Raw genomic sequence first — 20,162 nt, 5'->3', positions numbered from 1 at the left:
TTTGTTCTCTGAAGTGGCTGGCATCTTTCCTAACACACAGAACTCAATAAAAATGTGTAGGATTGACTTAACCGTATACTCTTAATTTCTCGTGGTATTTCTGCTAATTTATTATCTTGGTCAAAAAATAATTCACCTTGACAATCTAAAAAATATATACAATCATTAATTTGGATGTATAGTCCAAGTCTCCCCCAAGAAAAGTATAAAATATGGTAGTTCTCCAGCAAATACAGGCAAAGGTAAACTTTTCAACCAAAAAAAAAAAAAAAAAAAAAAACAAACAAACAAACCAAACACACACACACACAAAATCAACCTAGTCTGCATTTTGCCAAGGAGGCCTGGCCATACAGGGCTCTTCCTAGACAAGTAAGGAAAAATTGTCGGCAAAAATTTTGAATCCCTCTTGCCACAAAACTGACCATCTGGTAGTTTTCCCAGGCTTTTCCTCCCTCACAGGCTGGGGGTGCTTCTACCCTAAGCTATTTTTAAGTGCCCTATTGAGAGTTCCTTGTTTCACATTTTGTATGTCCCTAAGCATTTTCTTTTCTTTTCTTTTCTGTGAGATGGAGTCCTCCTCTGTTGCCCAGGCTGGAGCGCAGTGGTGCAATCTCGGCTCACTGCAACCTCCACCTCCCGGGTTCAAGTGATTCTCCTGCCTCAGCCTCCCAAGTAGCTGGGATTATAGGCATGCACCACCACAACTGGCTAATTTTGTATTTTTAGTAGAGACAGGGTTTCACTATGTTGGACAGGCTGGTCTCGAACTCCTGACCTCAGGTGATCCACCATGCCTGGCCCTATCCTATTGCTTTAGAACCCCAAATTCTCCCCAAAACAGATGGAATTTACTTAGCATACTCTCATGCCCTCCAGGTATGTAGTCTCTGGCTTAGCATGGCCATGAATTATCTGGCCACGAGAGAGAGAGCTTTACCACTGTAAGAGGTGGTGTTTCCTTGGGCTCTCCCTGTAGTGTCCACAGTTGCTCTACACATTAAGGATTCTCTGTAAATGGTGATACTGGCTGCCTAATTACTTAGCAATTCCCATAGCATGGAGTAGAGCCTTTATAATAATGGTCTAATATGCTGGAGCCACAGGCTCAGGGCTGTTGTTAGATAATAATACAACAGCACAAATTGCCACAAAGAACAGCCTCCGGTACTGAATTTGTTCATTTTCAAATTCAGTACCAGGGCTAAATCCACAACAGTAGGTCACCTCAATAACACTAGCAGTAGATTATTCTGAAATTCCGTATGGAATTATAAATTATAAAATGTACTTTTTTCCATTCAAGTTGCAACTCAAAAGATGTCTCAGAGAGGGCAGAATCCCCAAAAAGCCTAGGCTATTAGGACACCCACAGATTCCGCCGAACCTACACACTCCCTCTGCCGCAGAGTGCCACAAAGAACAGCCTCTGGTACTGAATTTGTTCATTTTCTTCCAGTAAATGCTAATTTCAGTATCATATTTCCCCAGCACGATCAGAATGGTCCAGCATCCACCCATGAGAGCTAAATCCACAACAGTAGGTCACCTCAATAACACTAGTAGTAGATTATTCTGAAATTGTGTATGGAATTATAAATTATAAAGTGTACTTTTTTCCATTCAAGTTGCAACTCAAAAGATGCCTCAGAGAGGGCAGAATCCCCAAAAAGCCTAGGCTATTAGGACACCCACAGATTCCACCGAACCTACACACTCCCTCTGCCGCAGAGTGCCCAGTAATCAGTGATGCCCCTCCAGCCCACAGGCAGGCCAGTCACCTTTCATTCCACCAGAGAAGCCTCTCCAGTTGGCAAAGACCATCAGAGGCAGCCCTTCCCGGTTGAAGTCCTTGATGGCCTGATACGTCTTAAACGCAGAATCTGGGAACCAAACCTGGCCAGCCTGCTGGATTATCTATTGGGAAAAGTCAAAGAAGACACAATTAACAACACAGCTCCAGGGGGAAATCTCTCCAAGGTGAACAAGATTTTACTTATTTAAAACTGAAAACTAAAAATCAGACCAACAAAAACTACTGTTCATCAGATCATCATGTTTGGAGTAAAAAAGAAGAAAGGATCCTGGATCTTTGACCTTGTCAAATACTATTCTTTTTAAGTCCTGATTATAACAACTCTGTAGTCAAAAGGGAAGAATGCAGTCCTAAGGACGCTTGTTCTAGGTTTCTCAAAAGCTACTTAAAATGGCCCCATTGTGCTACTCATTAAAGCAAGTCAATTGTACATAGTCTCCCAGTCCTTTCACCTTTGTGCTTAGTATAGCATTTTCCTGTACTGTAGCTAATCAATAGACACTTGATGTCACACTGCTGAATAGCCTCCTCCCTGGCCTCCCTGACCCCTCACTTTCTGAATGGTGTCAGGATGTGAAAATATAATCCATCCTTTAAAAAAAAAATGGGACCAGGCACAGTGGCTCATCCCAACACTTTGGGAGGCCGAGGTGGGAGGATTCCTTGAGCACAGGAGGTCGAGGCTGCAGTGAGTCAAAATCACACCACTGCACTCCAGCCTGGGCCATGAACCATGTCTCAAAAACAAAAACAAAAACAGGCTGTGGTGTTCACGCTTTGCATTAGGGCAGACTTCACCATTAACTCTAGTTGTAGCTCTTCCATGTGTATACTCAAAGAATCGGGGACCAAAGAGCCTTCAGTATTATCTCAGCTGCCTTTCTGGAAGACCATCTTCCCCAACAAAAGTATACTGTTTTCTAGCATCAAGAAGACTACTGTAAAGACTTATTTAATTTTTGAGGCAGAATTTAGCTTCTAGTCCATCTAGACTCATCTTAAAAGTGAGCACATGATGTTCTAAAATCATTCAAGGCTGCTAATGCCCTTCCCTCTAAAACTGATGGTTTGCAATGCCCCCGATGTATCCACAGACACCGCGAAGAGAAAAACCCTCCAAGCACAGGCTCACAGTGTACTTGAGTGGCCTACCTTGGCTTCAGAATCCAAGTTTGCTGGATCAGCTGGGATACTTAGCTCTACTGTTCGGGTTTCTACAGCAACAACTCCCACAGGTATTCCTCCTAGCCTGATAAAAAATGAGCCACATAAGAACCCAATGTATGTCACCATTATAGCTAGCCATTTGTTTTCCAATTCCACATCAAGACATTGGGGAAAAAACCAGAAACAAACACAGAGAGCAGGGGGAATCTGAGTCTTCTATGAGTTAAATGTGAGACGCTATGGATTTGATATTTACTCTCTAAATATGGTGGGAAACCACCCTCAGAATCACTTCTATTCGGAAATGTCCCAACACAAGATCAATTCAAACCAAGGGCTGTTCTAGGGGAACCTCTGCATTTAGACTCAACAGTCTAGCATATATATGCATCCCTACCTCTGTAGCTGCCAAATGAAACTTCTCAGTTCACTCTAGAGCATCTCCTTGGTGAAGATGGTAGGAAATGGTCTGAAAGGCAGTAGGAATCTGAGACTTTCAGTAACTTTTAATGAGGGCTGACCTTGCTGAAATGGAGTTGTAATTTTCTTTTTTCTTTTTTTTTTTTTTTGAGACAGAGTCTCGCTCTGCCCTCAGCCTGGAGTGCAGTAGCCGGATCTCAGCTCACTGCAAGCTCCATCTCCCGGGTTCACGCCATTCTCCTGCCTCAGCCTCCCGAGTAGCTGGGACTACAGATGCCCGCCACCTCGCCCGGCTAATTTTTTTTGTATTTTTAGTAGAGACGGGGTTTCACCGTGTTAGCCAGGATGGTCTCGATCTCCTGACCTCATGATCCGCCCGTCTCGGCCTCCCAAAGTGCTGGGATTACAGGCTTGAGCCACCGCGCCCGGCGGAGTTGTAATTTTCTATGGAATATTAATAATGTGGTTCCAGATAAGATTTGAGGGTACAATAGGTCGTACTATTGGGTGTGTGGATAGGGATATGTAGGCATGTTATGAGAATGATGAAAAATACATGCCAAGAGTAGAGAAGTGGATCAACAAGCCCTTAACTTTCTCCTTTCTTGGAAAAGACCAATGGGACGAGGATAATTTTTAGTAGTAATCCTGGTGAAATCTATATTAGAAGTATACGTTTAATCTCAAAGCAATGTTAATTTAAAAAACTGTTTAGGAGCTCAAAGCCTCTGCACCTTATACTCCACTATGACCTCCCAATTTGGTCCTCATAAAGATTTTTTAGGAAAAATCAGAGAGCAAAACAAAGTATAGGGTGAGTCTTTACTCTGGAAAATGTGATTCAGTCTTCATTCTCACTGTTGCATTCCTTGGGGTTGGGGCTGGGATGGGTTATAGTCTCTCATTCCCCACAGCATCTCCATAACAAACTTTTCCATGACGGATGGTCTTTGGTTGTTAAATTGGCTAGTGAAAATGGATTCCTGTCATCACAAGAGGCCTGACAAGGGCCTGAGTAGAGACCACCCACCCCCTTGTCACTTGCCTGCACTGAATCAGAATCAAAAGCCCTCTAGATAACCAGACAACGAGCAGGAGGTACACAGGAGGGTTTAGAAATATTTCTGTTCACAATGATTAATAATCCAACTGGAAACTTGTAATTGCAAAAGCCACCCTAAATCGGTAACTTATAACTTATATATTAGGGCCCATGTGACCTAATAAAGAACATCTTTATCCGAGTATTACAGTTATTTATTGAACTTGAAAACAGCTCAGAACAACTTCTGTTTTCTATTATACTTCATATAAATTTTATCAGGCTAGCACATGAAGATGCTACATCTTGTTTTATAGTGTGTCCCTGGACAAGGTGCCACGGAATAATAAAAGACAATTTACAGCCAATAGCACACATATTCCAAACATACATACCAAAGATGAGTTTTGGCAGCACTTACAGTAACAATCCCAGAAGAATACATTTATATTTATTTCTTGAAATGCCATTGCTTTTGAAAGAAGCTAGAGCTCCATTTGTGTTTTATACACTTGTGAGCATGTGTATGTGTTTGGAGCAAGAAGCCCAGAACTCGTCAGATGGAAAGAAAGGAGGAAGTCAGAGTGAGTGCTGCAATAAACAATGGCAGAGCTAACCAAAGCCAAGCTTGACTGATCTTGGTCGCAAAGCAGTCCCTATTCTTCTAATCATAAGTATAAAGTATTATTCTCTTATTTCCCATGGGATGATCTTAAAGAGCTTAACAAAGGTTTGGCTTTCTGAGACTTAAAATCTGTCATATTTTTTTCACAGACAGGAAAATTGAAGCAGAATAGATGAGACAAATCTCAAAAAAGTTGGTCTTAGTATGCCAGGAGGAATCTAACAAGCTGATACAGGAGCTGAGTATCAGGGTTCTCGCTCCAGTGCATCTCCTACTTCCAGCTCCCCAGTGGGAATTTCACCAGGCACAGAGAATACTTCTCACTGGGACTGAGAAGCCTGGGGTGAGATAAAAGACTTGAGATTTTAAAGAAAACAGACAGGTAGGCTCTGGGACATTCAGTCTGAGCTGACTCCAGGCCAGAATCCTACTGAGAGTCACAGAGGAAGACCCTGTCTGTGGGATTTGCCCTCTGATGGCTTCTTGTCACAGGCAGCATGGAGGCGTGCTGACCTGCTGTACTGAGAGAACCACAGAGCCTAGAATTATTTTCAAGGCTAGAATCTAAATCTCAACCCAATGTGGCATGTTTGAGAATCTTGAGCAGGTGCCACTTTTCACCAAGATAAGAAAAACGGATTGCCCCCAGAGGAAGGTGAGCTCCAGATGCGGTCCCTCAGCAGCATGTCTCTGCAGTGCAGAAGCAGATTAAGATCAGTCGTGGCAGGTGCTCGTTATAGCAAGCGCTACAGATTATTTTGCGCAGAGCTTGCTGTTGAGTGAAGCACTTCTTAGAGTGGGTATTAAAATTTAATAGAAACTTCAATTTCCCACTTGAAAAATATAGGTATTCTGGCAACCTATTTCAGCTTATTTTACTCCTGTTTCAGGTAAACTTCTTTTTTTTTTTTTTTTTTTTTTGGCAATTCAAAATCTGATTATAATCTAATATAGTACATTTGTCACTTAAATAATCTCGGTGCCATGAGGAGCCTCTTTCCAGTTACAGAGAAAAGCAGATGAGTCTCTGAATCACTTGTCACCTATTCCTGAAAGAAAATTGTCTTTGGGAGAGGGAAGATCATTGGTGGGCTCTGGCTGTTGTAGTTGGGCTTTACGGCTCCTAAAGTGTTTTTCCTGAAACATTATAAAAAGGAAGGTCAAAATTAGCCTTCAGATTAAACACATCATTAGAGTGACACACAAAATGGCAACTGAGAACCAGCACTCCAATTATTCTGCCTTGGGCATGGCTATAATCCAATATTCTTAGACAGTTCAGACAAAGAGACATTACTGGTATATATGTACATAGCCATGGCTCTTTCTTATTTTTAACTGGGAGGAAAAAGAGCTGCCAAAACAAAAGAGCTCTTACCTGGCTCTACCAACCACCACAGTCTGTGCCCAGGGCTGCATAATCTCTGAGAAAGATCCATAGTCAAAAAAGCCACTCAACCATTGACCTTTTTGGGCTACAGAAGGGAAAGAAAGAAAACAGAGAATAAGGACAGTGAATCCATTGACAATGCACTGGAACTGACGGATTTAAGGTGGTTTGGGGGATTATTTTGGGGAGTTTGTTGTTTTTAACCAAATTATAATAGATGGAAGCATTAGGCAGCTGAATGTTCATTTGCCTTCAGACATCATCTCCTATTTCATTTGCTAGTCTGCATAAAAAGAATAATTTATCAGCAAAGCATCATTTATTGTTAAACGGCGGGGTTCAGCTAGCAGAGAGAGTTTGCATGCTTTTAAATAAATAACTTGACTTTCTTCAAGACACTAAAAATATTTGTCAAAAGGCAGCCAAGTCATTAAAGACATTTTCAAAATGTCTGTTTCTATTTTAAAACTTGCCTTACAATTTTGTTTGATTCCACTGACTTTCTTTTAACTGAAGGCTGAAAACAACCAAACAATAAGTATTAATGATCAGCTAAGGATCCAAATTTGGAGGGAAAAATAGGAACTCAGTTTCTCCGCTACAAAAGCAACAAGATCTATCTACTTTATTAAACAGCTGATAAAATATAATCTTTCTACAAAAAAGGGCCACATATTCTTGACAGGTAGTAAAAATACAATGGTTAAGATGCACATACTTAATGCCATTAATCTTCCTTGCACATGGAATTTCCTTCACTGGCAAGACCCAAAATTTTCAACATATTAGTTTAAGAAAAAAACTTTTGTTCCACAGGTATGAATGTTTGACCAAAGCCCCATAAAAGCTTCTGCAAATAACTGTTTCCTGGTTTGCCCTCTCAGCTCACGGTTTTAGTGATTCTTCTAATTTGAACATGGCCCTCCACCCGCTAAAAACCGAAGTCCAAAACCAATTAAAAGTGGAGATCTGAGCAAGTTAACCTCTGCTGACTTAAACAGGATGGAGAGTGTTTTATCAAGACTAAACTTGTAATTACTGTGTTCTACATTCCTTGCCTCTATGGCCCCAGTGTAAAATGTGATCATCCATTTCAAAATTATCTCTCCATCCGTGAGCCCAAAGCCGATCGTTTAGATTCTGGTCTTGTGTTGGGCGTCAGTTTGAAGAATATCACAGCACTATCTCCTCTAATAAATGACTTTAACTTTTCACCTAGAAGATATCTGCTTTAACTTATCACAGAGAATCATCTGCTTTCTTTAACGCTTCCACTAAATTAAAATCTGAAGTCACTCGATTTGGGAGCGAGTGTTAGCTGCACATAGACAGCAGGATGAATTACTAGGGAGTCAATGAAAAAATATTATCCAAAAAACAGAAAACTTAGTTTATCACAAATTTCATTTTATTCTGTGGATCTCATTAATAATGGCCAGGATAATGCCCACCTACACACACATACTTCTGTTCACCCATGAAAGAAGGGCTCAAATTTTAGTGAAAGTTCTACACCAAATTTCTAGGTTCATCAGAATACTGAATTTTAACTTTACATCCTTGGATCATTTTCTAATTCTTACTTTAATAACAGGGATTTGGAACTACTGAAGTAACTTCAAGATGGAAATGTTTTCTTTGTTTAAAACCCTGCTGCTAGGGGTGGGAGGAGTCACTGACTATTGTAGTTGTGCTTCACAGTCCCCAGAGAGTAGATCCTACCCAGTTCCGATGCAGAACCTTAGAAGCCAGCTAAGATGACTTCCCGTATTTCCCAGGAAAACACTCACTAAGTCTTGTTCCAAATTCTAGAAGTGAAGAGGCTCACTTCATTCCCAGAAAAGTCCTGCATTTTAAGACTGACAGGTGGTCAGGCGTGGTGGCTTATGCCTATAATCCCAGCACTTTGGGAGGTTGGTGGATCGTGAGGTCAAGAGATGGAGACCATCTTGGCCAACATGGTGAAACCCTGTCTCTACTAAAATTACAAAAATTAGCTGGGTGTGGTGGCACACGCCTTTAGTCTCAGCTGCTCAGGAGGCTGAAGCAGGAGAATCACTTGAACCTCGGAGGCGGAGGTTGCAGTGAGCTGATATTGCGCCACTGCACTCCAGCCTGATGACAGAGCGAGACTCTGTCTCAAAAAAAAGAAAAAGACTGACACGTAATGTTAGGCTCATAGTTCTTATCATAATCGTGGTACAAAAAGAAGGGGTAAGTAGAAGCGGAGGTTACAGTGAGCTGATATCACGCCATTGTCCTCCAGCCTGGAGGACAAGAGCGAAACTCCATCTCAAAAAAAAAAAAAAAAAAAAAGGAACAGCAGGCAAAAGATTAGTATGGTGATTTTCCAGGCTATGTAAGATAAACTATTTAGTTTTATTAAAATTAACAAGAAAAGGCACTGAAGACAACAGGTAAAGTTATAAATTAAACACTTCTCTCATGTTTTTATACAATAGAAAGCCTAATGTAGATATTTAGAAAAACAATATAATAGCTATGTAATAGCTATGTGACCTTGTACGAATCACTCAACTTCTCTGATTTTTGTAAAATGGTTGTCTCTCTTTACCTATGAGAGGTTGTAAGTGCAAATAAGATAACATATATGGAAGTGCTTTACAGTCCCACCTGGCTTACAGTGGGTACCTACAAAGGTTTATTAGATCTTCCTTATGAAGACCTCTCTTTCAGCAAAATCACAATGACTTTTACACTTAATAAAATACCTTCTGCGATCTCTTCTACGTTTATATATAGCCTTTCTTTGCAATCATTGCAATAAACATTCAAAAAAGAACAAATGCTTCCTCGCATAGTTTGAAAAAATGGTTTCAAAATATAGCAGAGGGATTTGGTGCTCCACAAAAGAACCTCCTGATAAGTGAGGTTTGCTAGAACAGCCAAATGGACTGACAGATGAGAATGTACACAGAGTTACTTCTTTTTCCTGTTTTGTTTCTAAGTTAGGTAAAATCAGCTCCAAAAAAAGCAACAGATTAGATATATCTGGAGGCAGGGCTTATTCTCACTCCATGTATCTATATAATCAAAAGTTCTGGACAATCTCCTCATGAATAAATGAGCTTACAAAGCAGCCTTCTATTAATTACTGAGCAAGTACCAATACCATTACCAATACCATTACCAATACTATAAGAAAAGAAGGGCACCTGCAGGGTGGCTGCTCAGAGCTTGCTGAGAAGAGTGAAGTCCTATTCTACCCTGAAGGGTCTCAAAGACATTTGCTACAACGAAACTGATTAATCTCTTTTGGTTATAGGGATTAGATGACTGAAGATTCTAGTCCTACAATTCTATGATTTTATGGCTTATATTGAACTGTTTTAAAGTCTTTGAACCCATTAAGTAATAAGGGCTTTAATAACAGAATAAACAGAAGAAATGTATTAGTGACTGCACTACTTGACTCGATGGGTGATTGGGAAATCTCATTTTATTTATTTTTCATTTGTTCATGAAGGATTTCCCACCTTTTTCTTCAGAGGGTTGGTTTTCAGGTCTTTCTCATTTCTAGGTACTTAGCTCTGTTTTCTTAGTCACATGCGATTGTTTAGGAATTGGATACTGATTGAAAAGAACTCTAAAAGCTTGAGAGTCAGATACCATGGGGTCCTCAGACATATACATACTTGGATGAGGACGGCCTGCTAGCATCCATCGAGGATCATATGGGGCCTTTGTGGGAACAAACTCGATGATTCTGTCTATAGGATCCTTTGAATTCAGAAGAGGAACTGAACTGTGCACGCTCTAAAAGGAGATTGGAAGAGAAAGAGCACAGCAATCAATGAATGACAGCCCTAGACTCCAACTCAGCAACAATAGCTATAGACAAAACAGCAGGGCCCACATATGGAATTACACCCAATAGTCCCAATCTTCAGCTGGAAGAATCCTACTTATGTGCCAAGCCGCAAGGAACATGTATAGGTCAATAGTCTCATTTAGGAGGCTGCCACAAAGCGGTGTGTTTTGACTCTTGATTTCAGTGTGCCCATGCTTTCTGGGATGCTTCTCTGAGGAATGAATGACTATTACAAAGGAGAAAACTCACAATGAGGAGGAACCTTAATATACTGGGATCTGAGCCTTAGGTAGGCCATGAGGGCTTCCATGGCTGTAAGACATTAGAAAGGGGCCCAACTAATGAAATCCAAAGACATTTTAAAGGTAGAAGGCAAAATATGGCTGTAAGGAAAAGAGAAATCAATAGCTTTTGGAGAAATATTTTATAAAAAAATTGCTCCACCGTAAAGACAAGACCTTAAACACAGAGGCAGCGAGCTGTGGCGGAAATGGCCTCTGCAGGCCATGTCAGTGCTGGGTAGGAAGGGCTCACCTTGGGCATGTAAGACAGCCAGTGCAGGACAGTGAAAACCCCTTCAAAGTCATCACACACAGTGCAGTGGGTCACCCCATTGTTGTGCATGATCTGGATGCCCCCGAGCTGGTTATTGGAGGTGTACACTTCCCGCCCGAGGACCTAGAGAAATGAGCAAGAGAAAAGACATTTGTCTCTATAGAAATAAAGGCATGGTCTATTTCACAAGTTGCACTAAAATGGGTTCTTTTCTCCACAAAACAGAGATTCCAGTCTCCATGGGTTGTTCTGAGGGACTATCTGAATCTTCTTCCTAAAAAGAAAACTTAGAAAACAAAAAATACTTTTAACAATCACATTCATGGTTGCAATTTTAAAACCAGCAAGCCCCTTTCTCTCCACCAGCTGCCACAGATAGGCATAGCATACTTCCACCCTCAGCTGAAACTACAGTGGTGGGTGAGGCTGAGACCCAGAGGCATAGGCTACTTTATCGCGTGCAAGTCTCTTTGTGCATAGACACAAAAAGGTAACATGCCTGTCTTTCAACAATATTTAGTGACAAGTCTCAGTTACAGCAACTCTGGGGGCTTAGGTTCCTTATTTTTAAAAACGATTATTTTTTCCTTATATTTGATTTTTATTAGGTTGGTGCAAAAGTAATTGTGGTTTTTGTCATTTAATGGCAAAACCGCAATTACTTTTGTACCAACCTAACACTGGCCTCCACGCACAACCCCTAAAGCTAGCAAAATCCTGAAGCAACTCATGCTACATACATGAACACCTGAGTTTCAAGTCTTTTCTTTGTGTGCTGGGTGCAGGGCTGTGATTTATACCCAAGCACGCTTCCCCTCCTCCTTCCCTTCCAAGGCTCCAGGGAGTTCAGGGCCTCAATCCCTGTCTATCCCTGGAGGAGTTTAACCCTTGTAAGGTCAAAGGGCACCTGCAGTTGGAAACCACAAAGTTTCCTTTAAAGAAGAAAAAAAGAGGAAGAAAAGATATTCCTGGACTTGGAAATTGTAGAGTTTCTTTTTCCTTGAAGACTGGTTAATAATTTTTCAGGGAAGGAGGTTTTCTGACCCACCAGATGGAAGCCGGGCAGCCCAATCACTGACTATTGCAAACTGCTGAGTGTGTAGTAATTGCCAGTCATCTAAGGTAGCCCCTGAGAGCTCTAAACAGTTGTAGAGTGCTTACTGTATTTTACCTTTTATTTTTCCTTTCCTCTCCTCCTTTAAAAAATAACAACGATACAAAATTTCTTCCCTACTTGTATTCATTTTCAGTCTCTGGGGAGAATGTAACTAACTAAGGGCCAGCAAAGTCTGCCTGCATATTCCCATTTTGCCCCTTCTTGTTAGGAGCTTTGACAGGTTCCCCTGCATGCTGGGTCAACACCCTCATCAGGATCCTCCAAAGGTGGAGGAAGTTGGTGACCAAAGTAATAACCTCAGTGTGACCCAATTGGCCTTGGTTCCATTTAACTTCAGCTAGGAAGGGCATAAGATACTTTTCTGAAAGGAATATGGAAAGCAAAATTGTTCTCAGATTACTGCTTTCCTTGATAAGGAAGTGTAGAGGACAAGCCTTTACAGGCAGCCCCATGCTGAGCAACATGCTGGCAGCTCCTTTGAAGGAGCCTCGTGAACAGGGGAGACCGTATCTGACCACTGAGCTCCCATCCGCCTCTCAGTCTGTCTTTAATCTCAGCCCAGGCACTGTGGCTCTTTTCTCATTCTCCTGCTGTCTCTTTCCATTTGCCCTCTCTCTGACTGATACACTGATCTCTCGGTCACTCGGCTTTCTGCTCCGCTGAGTCCATATTACTAATAACACCTCCGCCACGGCCAGTTTACCTCATGAAGGCAGGAGCACATCATTACAAAATAAACTCATAACTTTGACATTCTAGCAAATACACGCCGTTTGTTATTTTTATGGCTTTAGTCTTTCTAACAGGCAGAGGGCATTACATACCTGTTTCATTTATAGCTTTAAATGTGTGCACACATGCACACTCACACATGCATCAGGAAACAAAACAGAACAAAAAATCCAAACCAAAGCAAATATCCAAAGCAGTCCGTCGATGCAGGAGCCTGGTAAAGGCAGAAACCCTGTCACTTAAGGAGGCCACACTCTGATCTGGCTCTGGTTTTATGGTCGTCATAAACCCGATGGTCCACAACTGGTCCTTCTGGGACAGATTGCCTCTCGGCTAGAAGTCATTCAGTGTGATCAGCAGTATTTTTAATTATTAAAATAAAACTGGAAAGGGGGAAAAGGAATAAAAAAGGAGACACTGTGCTGACCCTGAAAACGTGATATTCACAATTAGGTCAGGAGCCAAGTATGCCTTGTTGCCCAGAAGAGAAAGTTGGGGCTATTTTCTACTCAGAAACACTATTTTCTTCCTATCTCTAATACCTGATAATGTCCAACCACTTAGAATCTTACACATCTCCAAAATTAATAATGGATCAATGAAGAACTACACTCAGAAAAAGGGACTGCCCAGCTGTTTAAACACACTTTCTTCTGATGTCTTTGCCTCCTCATTTAAAAGTGATCCTCTGCCACTTATCCATTCTACCCCGTATTTTTACAAATAATGGGAGGCAAACTTGGTAGGCTCAGTAACTGAGTACTCCTCCCTTTACAAGCTAAATTAAAACTTGGGTTCTGATGCTTTGGCATTGTTCTGAAAAGGCAGCAGTATTTCTACATCTCTCCTTTCCTATGTTTAGAAGAAACCTAACCAGGGCTTAACATAACCAGGAACATTATTTCTGAGCTAAAGAAGTGTTTGTCATGTGAGAACATTCATTTAGTTTGGAAATTAAGGAGAAAAATTACAGAATAGACTAAGTGTATCCCAATATCACTCTCTGACCAGCCTTATTTTGGGAGATGGGGGGTAGGGTAGGGATGGGCACAGAAATGAAACTGCTCCACTAATCACAAACAAATGCTAACAATCATGACTACTTAACAATCGGTGAAGAGAAAGCAGTACCCTCCAGTTCATCTTCAATGACCACATATTTGGAGTATGCACCAGTAGAATGAGAGTGCACACAATAGCTCCTGATTTATAGGGGTTGTTGCTGACTCAAGTGGTTTTAATGATTTTAGAATACTTCACAACAAAAGCTCCAACCAAGGAAGCAGAATCTGGGTTAGGATAAAATCCATTCTGCCTAACTCTGAAATGATCATGCTATAACAGTTACACAAACCCTCATCAGTATCTAGGAAGATGAACAGAACCCACACAGACAGAACTGTTATTTTCTTCCTCAAGGTTGCCCTACTGACCTTCTACAGAAAAACTCGGGGTCAACAACTCTCATCAATGTATTTTCACGAAGTAGGCGAGCTGCGTTCAACACTCTTTTAAACTTTGACCTACGCATCTCTTGCTGTGTTTCAGTTCCCAAAAATATTCCTCTTACATTTCTACTGTATGATACAAACTTTTAATTTATCTGTCCAGCAAGCAGCAATAATCATTTAAACACAGAAGCGAGTCAAACAGAGGTGCTTCTCCTGAGGCCTCACTTTGTTGCCCTCCAGATCTAAGTGGAGAAGCAGTACCATGCAATATTAGGAATAGGCTCCACCTCCAGGTCCTCTGCTGAAGAGTGCCATGCTGACAGAACTAAACAAGGGCTGAATCTGAGAGGAAAGAGGATCTTGACTCATTCTCAATATAAACTTAAGCCTCATCCAGCACTTCATTCATTGCAGCCGGCGGACCTAAGAATTAAGGGCACCACATAAAAGCCAGTGATTAGCAGAGACACAATTGTTAAAGGCTCCACCAAAGATGCTACGTAGCCTTCAGAAATGTTGAGATACATAAGAAGTACAAATGAATGCAGTCATATATCCATGCTCAGGCCTCTGCTGCTGCTGCTGCTTATCTAGAGACAGCGCAGACAGCTCAGGTTTACCACAGCTGACAGGCAATGAAAACAGCCTAATATACCGCCTGCTCTCTCCCTTAAAGCCCTTTTTGGAGATCAAGATAAACACGTTCTTCCTTTCCCCCATGCTCCAGATGTTTGACTGAAGTGGCAGAGCATTGTGAGGTTTTGTGCAAATGAAATCACTATGTAATACTGAATGAGTGCAGTATTTACTTGTCAGGATATTTGTCAGCACAGGCATTAAGATTTCCAAGTTTCCCAGATGCAACTTAGCTCAATTTTTAAAAAATTGCCTTTGTCCTGACATACACATTATGTTGGGGACCCTTAGACTTATAGGCAAATATTTGCAATCATGTGCTGAAGATGTGAAAAATTGTGATGCATATCAATAATTGAATAAAAAATGAAATCTATTCCTTCTCTCCCCCTTTTGTTCAGTCTTTTCCCCCATTTTAAACAATCCTTGGTAGGTCAGGACATCTTCTATTTAAGGAAGCAGGGAATACAAAATTCCTCCTGCATCTAAGAATTAGGCTACACAAGCTGAGCCCTCACTGCAATCCTCCTTCTTATTAGGACATTTCCATTCTCAAAAGGATTTGAGGAGGGGTATTGTAAATTTACTGAGTAATTGTCATCACTGGACTTCATCCATGATTCTAGATATTAAAGTCACTCTGGGATCTGTCAGGTTATTGATAAAAGTTGGCTAAAGCTAAAAGAGAACAGATATGAAAAAGAATAAGCAGGAGTAGGGGAAAAGTGGTAAAATAGGAACAAAAGAAAGAAGGAAGGATGAGAGAGAGGAAAAGGGAGGAGGAGAGAAAAAAGGAGAAGAAAAAAATGCAATAGCTCATCTACTCAGTGCAGCTAATATCCTCCTCCCTGACCTGAGAAGACTACATTTAAAAACTCTGACAAGTAATTCAATCTCCAATTAACAATTTTAAGTGGTGCTGCACATATCACTGTGTAAATGTTTCTTCAGGAATATATCCAAGAATGAATGGAATTAAATCTCTAGGGAGATGGAATCAGGACCTAGGTGACCACCAAGATTATTTGGGGCTTGCAAAATACAGTTTCTTAATACATAGGCACAGGGTTATAATTTTTCCCCACCTTTATTGCCACTACTGTCACTGGCAAACTGGAGTGCTGGCTGGTAGGTCCTAGGCTAGGGTTGGGGTAGAGAAGGGGCTCAGTGACATACTGTGGGCAGAGGAGAGAAAAGCCTCTGACATGAGCCACAGTTGGATTCAAGACCATCTGCTATAAGACCAAAAATCTCTCTGTAAGCAGCAAATTATGAAGTGATCAGGTATGCTGAAGGATAAACTAGGGCAAAGGGGTGGTGCTGTCAGTGGAAGGAAAAGAAACAGCCAAAAAGAGGCTGAATATAGGTCAGAAATAACACTGGAAGACATCTCTTTACTGAAGTGCAGGGCTCACTGGAGAACAGAGGAATGAATTAGACAGTACAAAGACAGTAAGGATTTGAAGGTGGAGTGGGTAAGGAACAGAGACTCATTTGTAATGTAAAAAGGTAGAGAGGAGCCACACAATAGTTTGCTTGCTAAATGTATGAGAAGAAGCACAGGCTTGGGACTTGAGATTTCTGACGATAAATTCTTTTTTTTTTTTTTTTTTTTATTATAGAGACAAGGTCTTGCTATGTTGTCTAGGCTGGTCTCGAAGACCTGGCCTCAAGCAATCCTCTCGCCTCAGTCTCCCAAAGTGTTGGGACTACAGACATAAGCCACCTTGCCCAGCCAATTTGTAAACATTTTAAATAAAGTCTGGTTTATTGAAGTATAATTTTCATATAGCAAAACTGTCCATCATAAGGTATACAAGTCTGTGAATTTTAATACACAGTCATATAACCACCACAATAATCAAGATAGAGAGCATTTTCATCATCCCAAAGTCTCCTCATATTCCCTTGTAATCAGTCTCCTCCCTCCACCCCAACAACCATTGATCTTTTTGTTCCAATAGTTTTACCGTTTCTAGAATGTTACATAAATGGAGTCATACAGTATATAGCCTTTTGAATCTAGCTTATTTCAGTTAGCATATTGCATCTGAGTCTCATGCATGCTGATGCAGGTATCAGTAGTTTATTTTTATTCCTGAGTGGTATTCCATTTTATGGAAGTACCACAACTTGGTCACCCATTTGCCTGTTGGTGTACATTTGGGTTGTTTTTCACTTTTGGAGGATTATAAATAATGCTGCTATAGACATTTGTGCACAGGTTTTAAAAAAAGCCCAACCTTTTTCAAAGTGGCTGTGCCATTCTGCATTCCCACCAACAATTTATGAGATTTTCAGCTGTCCTGAATCCTCATCAACACTTGGTATTTGTCAAACACTAAAAAAAACAAACATTTAGGCTGGGCACAGTGGCTCACACCTGTAATCCCAGCACTTTGGGAGGCCGAGGCGGGCGGATCACGAGGTAGGGAGATTGAGACCATCCTGGATAACACAGTGAAATCCCATTTCTACTAAAAATACAAAAAGTTAGCCAGGGCGTGGTGGCACGTGCCTGTAGTCCCAGCTACTTGGGAGGCTAAGGCAGGAGAATCACTTGAACCCAAGAGATGGAGGTTGCAGTGAGCCGAGATCGCACCACTGTACTCCAGCCTGGGGGACAGAGTAAGACTTCGTCTCAAAAAAACAAAAACAAAACCATTTAGTGGTGTCAAGCTGTGGTTTAATTTTCATTTCCCTAATGACTAATGATAAGTATCTTTTCATGTGCTTATTTACCATCCTTATATTTGCTTTGGTGAAATGTCTGTTCAAATTTCTTGCCCATGTTTTTAATTACTGGGTTGTTTTCTTATTGAGTTTGAGAATTCTTTATATATTCTGGATACCAGTCTTTTATCAGATTATGTATTTTCTAAAGATGGAAAACTTTTTAAAAAATCCCTGTTTGTCAGTCGCCTTCTACTGGTTTTACTGAATAGGCTGTGACTGACTGCATTGGCCAGGTCCCAAGAGTCTAGTGTTTGCAGGGCCTGGCTCTTAGGGGAGTAGCACTGACTTGTTATCGCTGTGGCCTTTTGGTTCGTGTTTTCTCATTGACATCTGGTGGGCAGCAATTTTATTTTTTCCTTTAGAGCACATGAAAAGCCTGTTATTGTCTTTTAGCTAAATTTCAGCTCATGAAACCAGGAATCATCTTTGTATTGCCACAGCACAAGAACAGCTTTATACCTAACAGGCATGCAATAAATGCATGTGATCTACCACAGTTCTATGCATTCTATAAAAACTCAACTGATTAGTATGTTTAGCAAGTTAAACTACTATAAGCAAAATAAGTCTTTCATATTAGTGTTATAATGTGTAGTGGCTTTCTGAAGCAAAAGGAGTGGTTCAATTTTCCTACCTTTTTAGTTTTCCCCAATGTAGATGCTCTTTTCCCTCCCTCCCCCTGTCAAAATTCTTTATATGGGTTAAAATTAAACTAGTAATTCTAAGTACTATAAAGTCATATTATGTTAGGAGTGCTCATCTGAGCTGCATAAATCTGTTTTATCTATTGAGAAAGGCATATTTTACCAATGGGTCAGGTAGAAAATGAAGATACTCAAAAGTTGATTACATGTTCCAATGGTCTTGACTTCTCATATTTGCATCTTAAGCTGTTGGTTAAACTTGGGTGAGTTCTTTTCCTTATCAACACTGATTTGTCAATTTCTTAGATGCGCATACAATTTTAAAAGGCTTAAACCCCAGACACTGAGACATTATTACATTTAGGAACTGGTCAAAAATCAGCCAGAAAATCTTGAAGCCCAGGCATGGTAATCTGTAGTTCAATCTAAAAAGCTCTTTAAGCTTTTCCTTTCATAATTCAACACTCCTGACTATGTACATTAGCTGATTAGACTGTGTGATGATGGTCAATCTGAATGAGAAGGGACATAGCTAGATTTGGATCCATGCACAGGGAACATTCCCTAGAATGATGAACAGCTAGGAGTCAGGTTTCTAAACAGTCTCATTTCCGCTTCTTTATCATATTCACAGACCAGTCTGTGCACAGCCAGAGCCCAGCTCTGTCTTCCTTCTAGAAAAGACTGGAGTCCTTGCATTTCTAATCGACCAACATGTGCGGTTCTTGCACTTTTAATTTATGAGTGTTTAGGGGGGAACCTCTCTGACTTGGGAACATATTGGCTCGGTCTAATGTTTGGAGATTATTAAACTTGGAGCTATGCTCCACTATCAAGTCTACAGATCTTTTATTTAGAAGATATGGTGCTCTAAATGCACAAAGAGCTCCCTGTCACCTTCACATTAAAGCCCCTAGTGCCTGGTAAATGGAATTATATAGCTGTCATCTCCTTTCCCCAAAGTTTTAAGAGTACAATGGGCTCATTTTTTCACACTCCATCCCAGCTTCAGAACTAAGAGACCTACTTTGTATTGATTTAAGGTCTCAGAAATAAATAAACCTGCTTCACCACTGTGATTCACAACAAATTCATGATACACTATTGCATGATATATTTCAAGCTCTTGCTCTGGCTCTCTTTTTCCTCTGGTGAGTGATGGGGGAGGTGGGAGGTGGTAGGGAGCTGCAAAGCTGACAGCCTGATGGTTATTGGAGATGGTTGCTGACTGCAAATCCAAGAATAGACACTGTTGGAGGAGTATGGGATTTTTTTTAAAACTAGGGGGCAGGGGTGAGAAGCTAATTTACTTGGGCTTCAGGCTGGGGTTGGGGGAAAAGAAAGGTTGAAGAGAGGAGAGGGGCTGACAGAGTAGCAAAGCTTCAAGTGAGCACTGATTTGCAAAGACAGAGCTATGAATACATGTAGAAAGAGAGAAAGGTGAATAAAATTCAACATATGAAGGTGTAACACATAACTGAATAGAAAATGAAGACGACGACGAAGAAACTAATCTGCCAAAGGAACTGTGTGTACAGAGCTAAGTGGGCCCTTAGCTTGAGTTCAGGGACAATGTTTTATTAGAGACAGAGTGCAGAGACCCTACATGCCACCCAAAGTGTGAGGCAGAGGCATTTATTTCTTCATTCTAATACTCAGGACACATCAGAACCCTGGAGGTGGAAATGGACAATGGATATAGGGTAGAGATATAATGAAGGTCCACATGGATGAAGTGAGCCAGAGACTGTTCACTGAGGCAGGAGGGTAATACATTCTAGCAGTTTAGCTTGTGTTTGTGTACCCTTAGGGTTTGAGTACCTATGTCTACATCACCTTTACTGATTCCACCAAACCTTGGATCCAATGAGTTTTAGCTGTTATCTACAAATACAGCAGTGAAAAAGAACTATCCTCCAACCTTCTATCAGGATCTTGACTTTCAACAAGGCGGGGGAGGAGAAAGCAGGAGATAATCAGGCTCCGAAGGTACTGCATG

The 20,162-nt window shown here is 40.9% G+C and overlaps 1 protein-coding gene across 4 annotated transcripts in view; it reads right to left on the bottom strand.

Annotated features, from left to right (window-relative positions):
* Positions 1-20,162, bottom strand: part of ACACA (acetyl-CoA carboxylase alpha) — a 360,465-nt gene that overhangs the window by 37,406 nt on the left and 302,897 nt on the right. For all 4 annotated transcript variants that reach the window (XM_011953628.1, XM_011953625.1, XM_011953626.1 and 1 more), the window contains 5 exons: positions 10,827-10,970; positions 10,117-10,237; positions 6,449-6,545; positions 2,969-3,065; positions 1,782-1,917 (listed from right to left, as the gene is read on the bottom strand). In XM_011953628.1, coding sequence (XP_011809018.1) covers positions 1,782-1,917; positions 2,969-3,065; positions 6,449-6,545; positions 10,117-10,237; positions 10,827-10,970 — 595 coding nt within the window. The remainder of the gene's footprint in view (positions 1-1,781; positions 1,918-2,968; positions 3,066-6,448; positions 6,546-10,116; positions 10,238-10,826; positions 10,971-20,162) is intronic.

Source organism: Colobus angolensis, unplaced genomic scaffold (genome assembly GCF_000951035.1).
Source record: "Colobus angolensis palliatus isolate OR3802 unplaced genomic scaffold, Cang.pa_1.0 Scaffold37, whole genome shotgun sequence".
Lineage (NCBI taxonomy): Eukaryota > Metazoa > Chordata > Mammalia > Primates > Cercopithecidae > Colobus > Colobus angolensis.
Note: the sequence above shows the minus strand (reverse complement) of the source record. Positions and strands in the feature narration are given on the sequence as shown.